Source organism: Anopheles funestus, chromosome 2RL (genome assembly GCF_943734845.2).
Source record: "Anopheles funestus chromosome 2RL, idAnoFuneDA-416_04, whole genome shotgun sequence".
Classification (NCBI taxonomy): Eukaryota; Metazoa; Arthropoda; class Insecta; order Diptera; family Culicidae; genus Anopheles; species Anopheles funestus.
The window spans coordinates 71213727-71225988 of NC_064598.1; the positions used below are offsets into that span (position 1 = coordinate 71213727).

The window sequence follows — 12262 nt, forward strand, 5'->3', positions numbered from 1 at the left end:
TTGATTAATTGATTTTTTGATTAATTGATTTATATGTAAGTAACAACTAAATCGTGAATTTCATCTATTAATTGTGTTTATCATCTAAAAATTGTGAAAATATTCCTTCCGTTAGCAAATGCCAACCGTATAGTTGCACCTTAACGTTCGAATTTCGAACATGGAATCCGAAAGATTCGACCGATTGGGACTTTAAATTCCAAGCAAACGAAAAGTGAGCTTTTTGGAATTGTTTTTAATCACCCTTCGATCGTCTAAAAGGGATGAAAAAGCTTAGCACTAATCAGTTGCTTTTGCCCAAAACAAATGCAGTACGATCGTGTAATATTTGGGGAAAAATAATCGTGGGGAATGTAGTTACGGCGCGGGTCTTACACTTCAGAATTGGATATCTCAAACCCATCCGGGACGATACACTAGATTGATTACCCTCTTAGGGGTAAACAAGGTCAAAGAAAGCCAAAAATGGCAGACCTAAAACTTCTTTTACTTATAGTGCTGCAAAAGAAGAAGAAACGCGAGAATGGAAAAAAAGATTCCATGTTTCTTTAGTAAATAGCAATAACGTATAATAACGTACAATAACAAAGTTAAACAAACATTTAAGTCAACAAAACCGACAACTTTCCATCACGGATCACGGACGGTGTTTCAATAGAATTCTGAAATTTTCAGTAGAAGTCGCCATATTTAGAAATTGAACAAGTGAAATCTTTTTTATAATTTGATCATTGATCCAGGTGGGAAATGATCGCCTCGCTACTAATAAATGGAATTGATCACTATGGCGCATCTTGTACTTATAATACCACCTAATAATACTGTCATTGCTTAAAACGGAACAATTACATCATTTTTCTGATTTACACTCCGCCACCTGTTGCATCTGAGGTCCAATAATCAAATTCCATTATCAACAGGTATGTCAACACGCCACAGCACGCATGAGCGAACCAACCGTCACCGTCAAAGCGTTTCCATGGCGTGAATCAATGTACAAACAATCGAAACGAAAAACAACTGCAAGTCTTGCTGCAAATTCTGTGAAGGATTTTCGATTCGTTACAAAATAACACCAGCATCATTCTAAGCAATGGATATATCAACGAAACCCGTCTTTTCCTTCTCGCTCAACTATAAGGTGTTCGAAAAGTTGGTGACCTGCGGAAAGTACGACGGGATACATTCCTGTTTGACCATGGTCACCACCGCGGATAAGGTAGGTACCGTGTTTGACGCTGACCATCGGATCGGAAGTGCACCACTGCAAGGAAAGAGAAAGAAACGATCTTGAGAGTGCCCATTTCCGATGTTGATTGACCTGAAGTGTGGACTTTCTCATACCCCAAAAACCGTCAGATTCTAATCCACACGCCGCACAAACGATACGGGCTGCAAAACTCGAAACTATCGATTTCGGAAATCAAAAATGACATCGCACTGCTCAACATGAACTTTCCCATACGAGCGATCGTTGCTGGACGGCTGAAGAAGGATGACGAGCGTGACGTGCTGGTGATTGGAAGTCCTTCACATGTGCTAGGTTGGTAAGGGAGAAATCCGTGGGTGTAGTCGGTGTAGTATGGCAAGGCACAAACATTTGACCTACCTTTTTATGAGTCGCCTTTGTTTTGCAGCATACCACGTGGATGAGAATTGTAACATGTTTCAGAAAGATTTCCACGAAGGGGTACGCTCGGCCGTGATCGGTCCCTTTGCCAACAATTCGGGTAATACACTGATCGTCGGTGGTAATGGTAAGTATTGATTCACTTTCACACATTTTAATAGATGTAATATATTTAACATATCGTACTTATTTTACTTATTTCACGATAAACTTATCCTTTACTTTACGTTGAGTGTAAATATTCCTTTGCGTTGTTGGAGTCATCGAGGTCTTACTTGGGATAGGGGGACTCTCAATATTCTTGTTATAAGAACTCGAAGTTACATACTGGAAACCCCGTTGTGCAACTGACCTGGGTCTAACGGTTTTAGTTTATTATATACTCAATGTTGTGATTGTGTACATGGTTTTACATAAGTTCCTGTGTATCGAATGTTTCCTATTGCTGAGTCTCTATACGCTTACAATTACTGATGCAGTTACCGATGCATTTTATTAATTGCAACTGATTTAACATTGATAAGGAGTTTCCAGACTTTTATATTATTTCATGTCTACCTCTGTTCATAAGAAATCTTTCGCTCGTTTTAAGATATGTTGTTTTATGGTGCTTGTCCTTTTGGATCTTTAACCTTTTATCAATTTTATCAGTTTTTAATATACTATTTAAGATTTCCAAATGTTTAGCAGATATGTTACATTATGGTGTAGTTTTGTAATTGTCATCATTCCTTTTTATGTTCTTTGTGTTTTATTTTTGCATTTATTTTCTTCGTGCTTTGTTTTAGTTTTAAATGTACATCTAAAACAGATCGAAAGTAATATTAAGCTAGATTTTAAGTTAAGTTACTAAAATTAAATTTCTAAGTTCCGGGGCTTAAAAAATTGCTTTAGGAATTATATTTTTTCATGTTGTTTTTTATTCTTTTTTTATTTAATACATTATTTGAGTGAAAAGAAACGTATTTCAACACATTTGCATTAAAATACATCAATTTATAAATTTTGCTTAATTTCCCATAAAAAAGCTTAGAAGATTGGCAAATTTGTAGAATTTTTTCATTTTTTTTTACTTTTTTCTTATTTAATACATTATTTGAGTGAAAAGAAACATATTTCAACAAATTCTCATTAAAATACATCAATTTGTAAATTTAGCTAAATTTCACAAAAAAACTAAGGCTATAGCCTTAGGAGATTAACACACACAAAGTATTTCTATTAGAAAGTTGTGTAACATTCGCATTAGTTTTGTGTGTAATATCGAACTTATTCCAATAATGGAAGTCGATGAATGTTCAACAATAATTTATGGAATTGTTGCCAGATCACAGCAAATTTGTTTGTTAAATATTTGTCCGTGCAAGCTAATTTATTCTTTAAACGATTAGTTTCGAATTTACTGCTGTAAATAAATACCATCAGTCAATAAAGAAATAATAGATCCATAAATATTTGCAGCCGTCGTGCGAGGTTACAATCAGGACGGAACCGAAGTTCTGTGGCTGATAACGGCTGGTAGCGTGGTTGCGCTGCTACTAATCGATATCGATAAGGATGGCCAAAATGAGGTAAGACGTTATCGTGCCTCAGATGCTCGGAGTGCGTACCGCCTCTAAGCAATTGATATATCGCCGCGCACCGTTGAAAAACCCTTTGACGAAAGCATTCCATCAAACTAATGGCTGTCAATGTTTCATTTCGCTTGATTGTAGCTCATCATCGGTACGGATGATGGATGTATACGGATCTACAAGAAGGAAACGCTGCTGCACGAGTTTACGGAGGGCAACGAGATACAGAATCTGGTCGCCCTGCGTACCGCCCAGTTTATGTACAGTGTGAAGAATGGCACGATCGGTGTGTTTGAGGAGAACGTGCGAATGTGGCGCATCAAGTCGAAGGCACGAGCTACAGCGATGGCCACGTACGACATACTTGGCTGCGAGTCCAAGCAGATGATCGTCGGGTGGAAGAGTGGCAAAATAGATGTACGTGATCCACGCACCGGAGACGTTTGGTTCCGGATGAAGATGAACGATTTTGTCTGTGGCATTGCATGTAACGATTACCGTGGGATTGGTTTGCTTGATCTTGTCATCGTGACGGCAGATGGAGAAAGTGAGAACGATGCGTTTTGCGAATCGATGAGATCATGCGATGTAAATTGATGGCGTTTTTTGTTGTTCTTTTTCGTTACAAAAATCACTTTAGTCCGGGGGTACACGACGCCTAGTGTTAATATGCTGACACTGCACAACATCGCGGATGAGGAGATGAGTGCACTGTTGACTCAGAAGCAGAAGCTACTGCTCGAGCTGAAGCACTACGAAAACAATATCAAGTACAACAAGGAAATTCTGAGCAATACGAGCGAGAGTAATCTGGTGCAAAGCGTACCCGACAACGTTGGTATTATACCGTCCAATACACGGCTTCAAATAGGTATTTCTACCAGCTACGATAATAATGATATGAACATTGACATTACGGTGTCGACGAACAACTCAACCACTATCCGTGCGGTGCTGATCTTTGCCGATCAGTTGTTCAAGGAGGAAACGTTGATCGCACATTTGACGAAGGACGTTTCGCGCATATTGATTCCGCTCAAAACGCTCAAGGATAATGCACAGGACATCCATATCAAGGCGTTCGTTGGCTACCCGAGCAGTGTGCAATTTCATGTGTTTGAACTGACCCGTCAGCTGCCTAAATTTGCGATGTACACAATACCGCATAATCTGACCGGCTCGCCGAAGAGTGTTTGTAAGTATTGTAGCGTTAAGTAATTTATTTTCCATTAAAATAGCTAACAGATGTTTGGTAGTAGTGATGGGTAAAATTCGTTGTTTTTTTTCGAAGTCGGTATAATCCAATTCCTGGACATTCAGGAGTCAACTGCGGATATTCATTCCGAAGTATGAACGGTTGTATTAAAACTGTTTCGATGATAACGGAACTTTCAAAACATTGGTACTCAATATCAATTTAAAATTATGCAAAAGATCAGTGAAAACTGTGGAAAAACTCAAAAGAAACCTAGAAGAAAACTATGTAGGAATCCATTTGGAAAAATCCCTCAAAAACAACTATTTTAAAACTTATGAAAATCTATTAAAAAAAACTTTGGGAAAACATATGGAAGAATGCCACAAATTATGAGGAAAATTAAAAGAAATTTTTAGTAAAACTAGGAAAAACTTATTTGAAAACTAGTTTAAAAATACGTATGGTACACTGTTGCAAAATTAGATACAAATTCAGCATTTATCTGGAATCCGAAAATTGGAGTCGATATCGCATTCAACTCCGACTTTGACTCCGGAGAAATATACGGGAGTTGGCTCCGGAGTCGAATTCGGAGTTTTCCAGCTGCGGAGTCGGAGTGGATGCATAATTTCACTCCGGAGTTCCCATCACTAGTGTGTAGCACTTACAGAAGGAATAGTTAGTCTAAGTTATAAATATATCATCTCATCTCATAAATCATCTCATAGTAGCTTTCTTTACGGTAAATCTCAATCTGGTTATTGAGGTTCGCATACTCATCGTTAACAGATGTTTCACTTGTACTGATTGCATTTTTTTGAACCTCAGGCATATTTAGATGAAGTAAAACATCTGGGAAGCCTTTACCTTATTGGATTAGGGTAATATTTGCTTATTAAAATAAATTGAAACTCGACGATCCTGATTGCATATTATCCGAATGATCTTGTGATTAATTTAGACCGTAAACTGAGTAGATGTTTTCTTTATTGATGAAGAACTGGCATAATTTATTGTTACGATCATTTCTTGTAATTATTATTATCACATACTTTATTACATAATTTATTGTTATGATCATTTCTTATAATCAAGTTTGTCAATTTGTGAATTTAAAGTTTGAAATGTCAACATGTAAAAAAAACCTAGAATTAATCAAAAAATATTCTGAAATGTAATAAGGATAGTAACTTCCAATGGAATCTTAACCAACGCCGTTCAAACCCACCGGCTCCGAGAAGTCTGACGTACTGATATGAATGCAATTACGAACAGATGTTTACCATCTACGGAAAAAAACTCCGACGGAGAGACGAACTACGGTCGTAAATAACATATGATTTTATTTAAATTGAAACATACGATTTTTCCAGAATATTTCAAAGTTCTTGAAGGAATTCGTTAATAATTTCAGTTAAATTTTAATAAATATGACTAACATTTTTTAAGACAGCTTTCAGGTCCAGCACCTTCCCATGTGTGTTTGACGGAGAAAAGTCTTATCTGCGACAATGTTTTCAAACCGACCCTCACCTTATACTACACACTTATACTCTCACGCCGTAATCTACTCACCTACCTTCAATGGTGGGTCATTATCTCACAAATCTGTACTGTAAACCATGGTTTAAAAAAAGTAGAGGAAGACGAAGGAAAAATGGTACATATCTGGTCCACCCAGCAAACGAAAGCGATAAGTGTCTTGAAACGAGTTTTGCATGCTTCTTCCATCCATTCCCTCATGCAGCCACGTTCGTGTGCATAGATGCCTTTTTGCAAACCTTCATGCGTCATGGTCCGTTTTTGGCTTTTGGTAGTGGGGTTAGTGCGGGTCCGTACATGGTTAAATACAACCCACCCGTACAACCGTTCGCCCACCGACACGTAAGCCGGGTGGTGATGCACTGAAAAGGAATCATGGTGACTGTATGTTTTTTTTTCTTCTCTCTCTCTCTCTCTCTCTCTCTCTCTCTCTCTTCCTGTCTACGCGATTCTACGCCAGCCTACATAAACACACTCCCAACGAAGGATGGCCCGGGGGGAAGTTACGTAGAGTTTCGCATCTCGGAACGTCTGAAGCGAATATGCATCTGGGTCAATCAGGTAAGCAGTGTCTGTGCCGCTCAAGAACGATCTTCAGCGGCCATATTTATTCTTCCCTATAAGCACCCAAGAATACACTAAAAAGAGGGGTTACTAACTGTGTGTTCGTGTTTTTTTTCATACGTAGAATTTTCTTCTACCATCCGACATCGAGTACATGACATCAGATGCAGACGCGACAGAGCTGAAGCTGAACCTGATCAGCCTGCGCACGGCTAAAACCGTATGCCTACACTTTAGCTACGATGGCAAGACGCGCTTCTACACCGAGGACATCGGTCTGGCCGGTGACCTCGTGCAATCGTTGGTGCAGTTTCTCAATATAGACAACATGAACGTAAGTAGATGAATAATGCGTCCCATTGTGTACGATCGCGATCGTGACAACTGGTCGACCGTCGGGCGATACTCGTGTGGTCCAAAAAATGCACGATTCCGGTCGTCCTTTACTCGGAGGAAGAATTTATTTGTCCATCGTTCCCAAATGCATGCAGTCTACGACAAGCTTTCCGTTTGTGTGCGAAGAAGTGAGCGAACTGTTCCAGAAACTGCAAGGCCTTCAAGACACGGAAAAGCAGATAAACTCCGAAATCGTGGAACACATCAATCAGATCAAAAGCCATCTGATACGGGCGGAGGACGCGCGTTATTACAATGGGTGAGTAAAGGCCTGGTTATTTTTTTTTTGTCGAGAAATATTATTAGCATCGTCTGCATGATACGTACTATATGACGTATACGTGCTCGAGCTAAAGCAGAGTGCAAATTGAAATGGCAATTGTCAACCTGCTGTTTGGCTCGATCACTTGCAGCACTTTGGCTAAATGTTTCTCATCTCCCGTTTGTCGTTAGCGTACAAGGCACCTTTACTGTCATAGCAACATGCGATGATGTCATGCGGCTGAAAAAAGAATCACCGTAATCGAGTCTCTTCTTTCGAGCCTTCTTTGAAAGCAAATTTCTCTCACACTATTTGCATGATTCTTCTTCCTCCCTACGATGCCATCATCACCGGATTCCGTACCGCTGTCGGGTGGGGGTGGTGAAAATGTAGCGAAGACGTCATTAAGTATCACAATGAAATGATGGCCACAAACGAAGATCTGGTAAAGAGCTACAAAATCCGGCTGGTCAACACGAACGAAATACAACTGGCACTGAAGCGCATCCACGGTATCCTGTACAATGCGTCGAGGTTGCGAGGTACGTGTGGTCGGTTGGGGAACGGGCAATTTAAGTGTTTCTTACACTTCCAATATGGTTAAACACACACCCTGCTGGAGACATCAGGAGACTCTAGCCGTCCAACAAGGTGTCGCCCGTTCATACATTGGATCGGAACGTCAATGAACGATGAAACCGAAAACAGCGTTTACTTCACTGTTTTTAGTGCTTCGTTCACTCGCACGTTTTGGGTTAAATTACTTCATGGACATGAATAATTCAATTTTACGATTATCTACCATTCCAACAAACAGTCTTTTATTGTGTGTTTGGGAGACAGAGACCCCAAAAGCTACCGTTAGAGATAGCTCAATGATTAAGCGAGTTGAGCCAACTGCTTCAAAATTTGTTAAAGTTTTCATGTCCAGATTACTTAACCGTAACGATGTCTAGGCTATAACGATGAGTTCACGTGCTGCTAAAAAAAAAATTGGTCCAAACGATCACAAAATTCACATCTTCACGACTCATCCTTTGGTAGAGACGATTTCAGGTGATCTGCGGTGTGGTTTTGATGATCTTAATTAAGCAAGTTATCATGCAATTATCATCACCGAGCGAAATTTTTGCTCACTTAACATTGTCCAAACGGTGTGTATCAGAAACAACCGGGAATTGCATGAAAGTAGAGTATTGTAAAAAACAAACCCGCCCCTGTTTGTCTGAGCAATTTGGAACCGGTTTGGCTTTAATCTGCTTATGAATGAGTACACGATCGGTGTAGGTGACATAAGCAAAAAAACTAAATTATTCCCATCTCCAGCTAGTACAAGAGCAAGTTCATTAGCTTTAGCAACGGATGTAGTCAATGAGAGCCTTCGCATAAATGACACGGGTAATGTCGAGCGAATAAAATACTCCTCCATAGTTGCAAAAACAAAACCCCATACTAACTTCCCTAGGAAATGCCATTGTTTTGCTGCAAACACTGCACCGGATTGAGGGTGTATTAATTTACTTACCGTTTGGTTTCGTTCTCTTTACCGCCCTCGAAACACTAGCCGGAACGTTCGCTTCGGCCATGATAGGCCGGTTCAAGGACGCACTCAAGACGAACAACATTGATGCGGTGCTTAAAATCATCGAGATGGGCGAAATGTAAGCAGAAGCGAGAGTATCTACCGTCAAGTGTTTGCAACTAATGGTACGAGCTGATCAACGGTCACATCTGAGTCCATCCTCCAAGTGCCAAGAATTGACAGTTGATAATGTGTTTTTCATCGACGAATAAATTGATCGTCGATCAACATCACTTCATCGGTACGGCAACGCGCTGCAGATATAAAAACCGGACTATACCACTGCAGTAGATCAACTAATACGATTGAATTGGGGGTTTATTTTTGGAATCTTCTACCCACAATCCACGAAAAGAGCATTGGTTTTGCAGCAAACCCATGACGACGCCATCCGTCCGCGTTCGATCCTGAGAAGGGGAAAGCTTTTTCTATCCCACACGCAAAGGCATCCTCCTACGCCACCGAGTGCACGAATGGCCGTGCTTTCGTAGCAGAAATAAATCAGTGTCTCGCCGGTTCGTGCAAAGTTCGTTACCGGTTCCCAGTAAAGGCAGTAACGATCACCGTTGGAACTGTCACACCACTTCCAATAAAACACATCCTACGTGATCGTCGATCGTGTACACGAACTGGTTGATGACTTCATACTAAGGCGCTGTATCGGTATTCTAACGCCACTGTACTACTTATTATTGACAGCACACTAAGACGTGCGATCGTTTCGTACGGCGTATAAGGGGAAGAACTAATTGTTCGACAGAAACATGTTTGAAATACAAAACTGATAGCTGCACATTGAAACAAGCTTAATATTTTTATTGTGTTCCCTTTTCGTTGAGTTTCGACGGTAAAGAAATAGATATTGACCATATTTTTCAATCGCTTTTCATGCATGTTGCAAGCAGTGAACTCCACGGTACGTTCAGCATAAAATTGTAAACCCAAAATCCGAATCGTTACCACTTTCTTCCACTTCCATTTTCAAGGTTCGTGACGAAATCGTCCAACGTGTTCACCGGCCAGCTTCAGTTGGCAGCCAACGATCGCGTAATACATCCAAAAACAGAAATGTGAAAAACAGGTTTCACTGCAATAAAAGCCTGCGCGAGAATGGTTTCGCGAGAAGTTGAAGCTATAAAATCTGCCCAAAGCAGGAAATATTCCGCCCAAGGAGTTACTGGTATTGAGAGAAACGATCTTTCAGCAAAAGATGAGTTTGGGTAACCCATCTCACCCGACATCAAATATCTCTTGAGCAGTCAAAAGACAACATAACAGCTCTGGACAACAACAGTAAGCTGCCCATCGTAATACGGCCGCTTCGTTGGTCGTGCCTTGGGCCAAAGACGACACAACGCATATGTTGGATGGTTTGATTGTTTGCAATTCATTTGCTCAGGGCCATCCTACGGATGTGGGGTGATCGTGTGTGAAAGGTTTACGACGAGTACTAGTGTTTGCGCACCGCCAATACTGGCACGGTTGTTGTTCCCTGGTATATCGATTGAAAAAATTAAGTTCGTTGTTTCGATTTGTTGTGTTAAGGTATTGAGGTCTTAAAATAAAGTTCGTGTGCAGCAACGAACATAAACAAATATGACTGAAAATTGTCTAGCAAAATGTACAACAAAAAGTGTGCTAAATCAAGACATGGAAATATGATTTATCTTATCGCCGACGATATCCGATCGGATGTCGGAAATGGTTTGAAATTGACACGTTATTTTCTGCTAAAATGTACAGAAAAATATCAGTCTACAAATTCCAACGAATTGAAACTTGATCGTAACGTGACGATCCGTTGTGAAATTTACTCCATGAAGTTTTTGTCCATGAAGAATTCCTTTAGAGCACATGGTTTCTGGGTCTATAGTTGGAGGAAAGAGTTTCATTTAGGTAATAGAGCATCAAGGGTTAAACTTGATTTAAAAAACCTTTTTCGTATAATAACAGATCTCTGGAAGCTAATAACATCTCGCGCAGGGATAGCCCTTTAATTGTATCTTTTGCCGCTAAAAGTGCATAGTGCATCGTGCTGATCTTCCTACTAAAGATCGAATGATCGAGATTATATGTTCCTCGAAAAAACTGGATTAATAAACTAGTCTATACGTTAAAAAAACGAAAAAGATACCAAAAAATTTCCAAAAACCTTTTAAACAACATGAGTCGAGAGTTTTGAACGAACATCCACATTATATTGATTTGTCTAGAATGTGTAGCTTTATGTAATTTATTGCTCATTTCTACGATACGATAATACGAATTTCGTGCACTAATCAGGTGCACATACTAAAAGTGGGCGAGCGAGAATTCCCAACAAAACATCTATTTGCGCTCATCGTCAAGGTTGTACATTCCGTGTCGGGTAGATGCAGTTGCACTGATAAGCGAACAAGCCCCGCTAGATACAATTCCACGCCTCTGTTCATCAGTTTCCTCTCCATACCGCCTTCCACAATAAGCGTCCTCAGCACCCCATCGCTTCTACCTCTACTAATCCAGTCTAACCTCTGCCATGGGTAATGATAAAGTCGCGTGTAACTCATTACTTTAGAATGCAGTTTTTCTTCCACTGCGATGGAGTTCAATTCGATGAACGTTAATGTGTCGCTTTATTCACTAAATTTCGTTCCGCAACTTTGTAGTCTAATGATAAGTGGCAACACCTTTGTGGTGCAAGTACGTTCAGTGTTTGGTTCCGTAAAAGGGTAACCTTGGAGGTCAGTTTGAAGTGTAAAAATTCGGCACTGCTGGTCATTTTGTTTATCTAAGAATGTGTAGTGTTTGTGTGTTGGGTTCCTTAGTGCTGGTAACGAGTCAAGGTTTTATCGAACGAACACTAGAGCATCTACAGTGAACATAACAATCACAGCTACAGTGAATCTATGCGGACACAACGGACGCATCAACGAGGGTCGTAATTTTCGCTCGCTAAACTCACGACAACGACAACATTTGATTGTCACCGGGAAGTATGTTTTATTTTCACATTCTTTCAAACGGCGAGGAAAACCATCGGCCTATCAACCCCACCACACCCTAGTTCCCGTTTATTGACGCGTTGAAATAGGAGACTAGCGCGGTATTATGTGTTGTTTATCAATTTGACATAACGTTTAGTGCCTCAATATCGCGATCGCTATAAATACTTTCGATAAAATGTGCGACTTTATGTTATCTGAAGTATGCTCTAACATCGGTATTACAAATGGTTCTACTAAATATTCCGACGCTTCGGCAGGTTTTAGACGAGAAACAGCAAACTTATTTAAAAGAAGCCCAAACTATTCCAGAATGAGAAACAAAATACATTTATCAATGCATATGAAATAAAAACCAGCGTGCATATGCGTTGCCTTTCTGGTGGCAAATAGTTTATAGACACTTAAAGCGTCCTTCATCACACCTGATATGGGTAAGCTGGTACTTGTACAATCTAACACCATTGAGCTATCAATTGGAAGATCCGGGGTAGTTACCGGTAGTGGTTGCAAGTGGCTGCTGTTTATTA

At 40.0% G+C, this 12262-nt stretch overlaps 1 protein-coding gene across 1 annotated transcript; it reads left to right on the top strand.

Moving 5' to 3' along the window:
* Positions 1-774: 774 nt before the first annotated feature.
* On the top strand, positions 775-11945 carry LOC125764038 (Bardet-Biedl syndrome 2 protein homolog). Its single transcript, XM_049427856.1, has 11 exons — positions 775-1219; positions 1360-1543; positions 1638-1757; positions 3092-3201; positions 3346-3751; positions 3845-4399; positions 6405-6505; positions 6633-6842; positions 7000-7163; positions 7560-7708; positions 8731-11945. The coding sequence occupies exons 1-11, from the start codon at positions 1094-1096 to the stop codon at positions 8829-8831; spliced, it is 2226 nt and encodes a 741-aa protein (XP_049283813.1). The 5' UTR covers positions 775-1093; the 3' UTR covers positions 8832-11945.
* Positions 11946-12262: the final 317 nt, after the last annotated feature.

Coding starts and splice junctions, on each gene's coding strand:
- LOC125764038 (XM_049427856.1), top strand. CDS start 1,094: ATGGATATATCAACGAAACCCGTCTTTTCCTTCTCGCTCAACTATAAG. Junction 6,506..6,632: donor TATGCATCTGGGTCAATCAG/GTAAGCAGTGTC, acceptor TTTCATACGTAG/AATTTTCTTCTACCATCCGA. Junction 7,709..8,730: donor CAATGCGTCGAGGTTGCGAG/GTACGTGTGGTC, acceptor TCGAAACACTAG/CCGGAACGTTCGCTTCGGCC.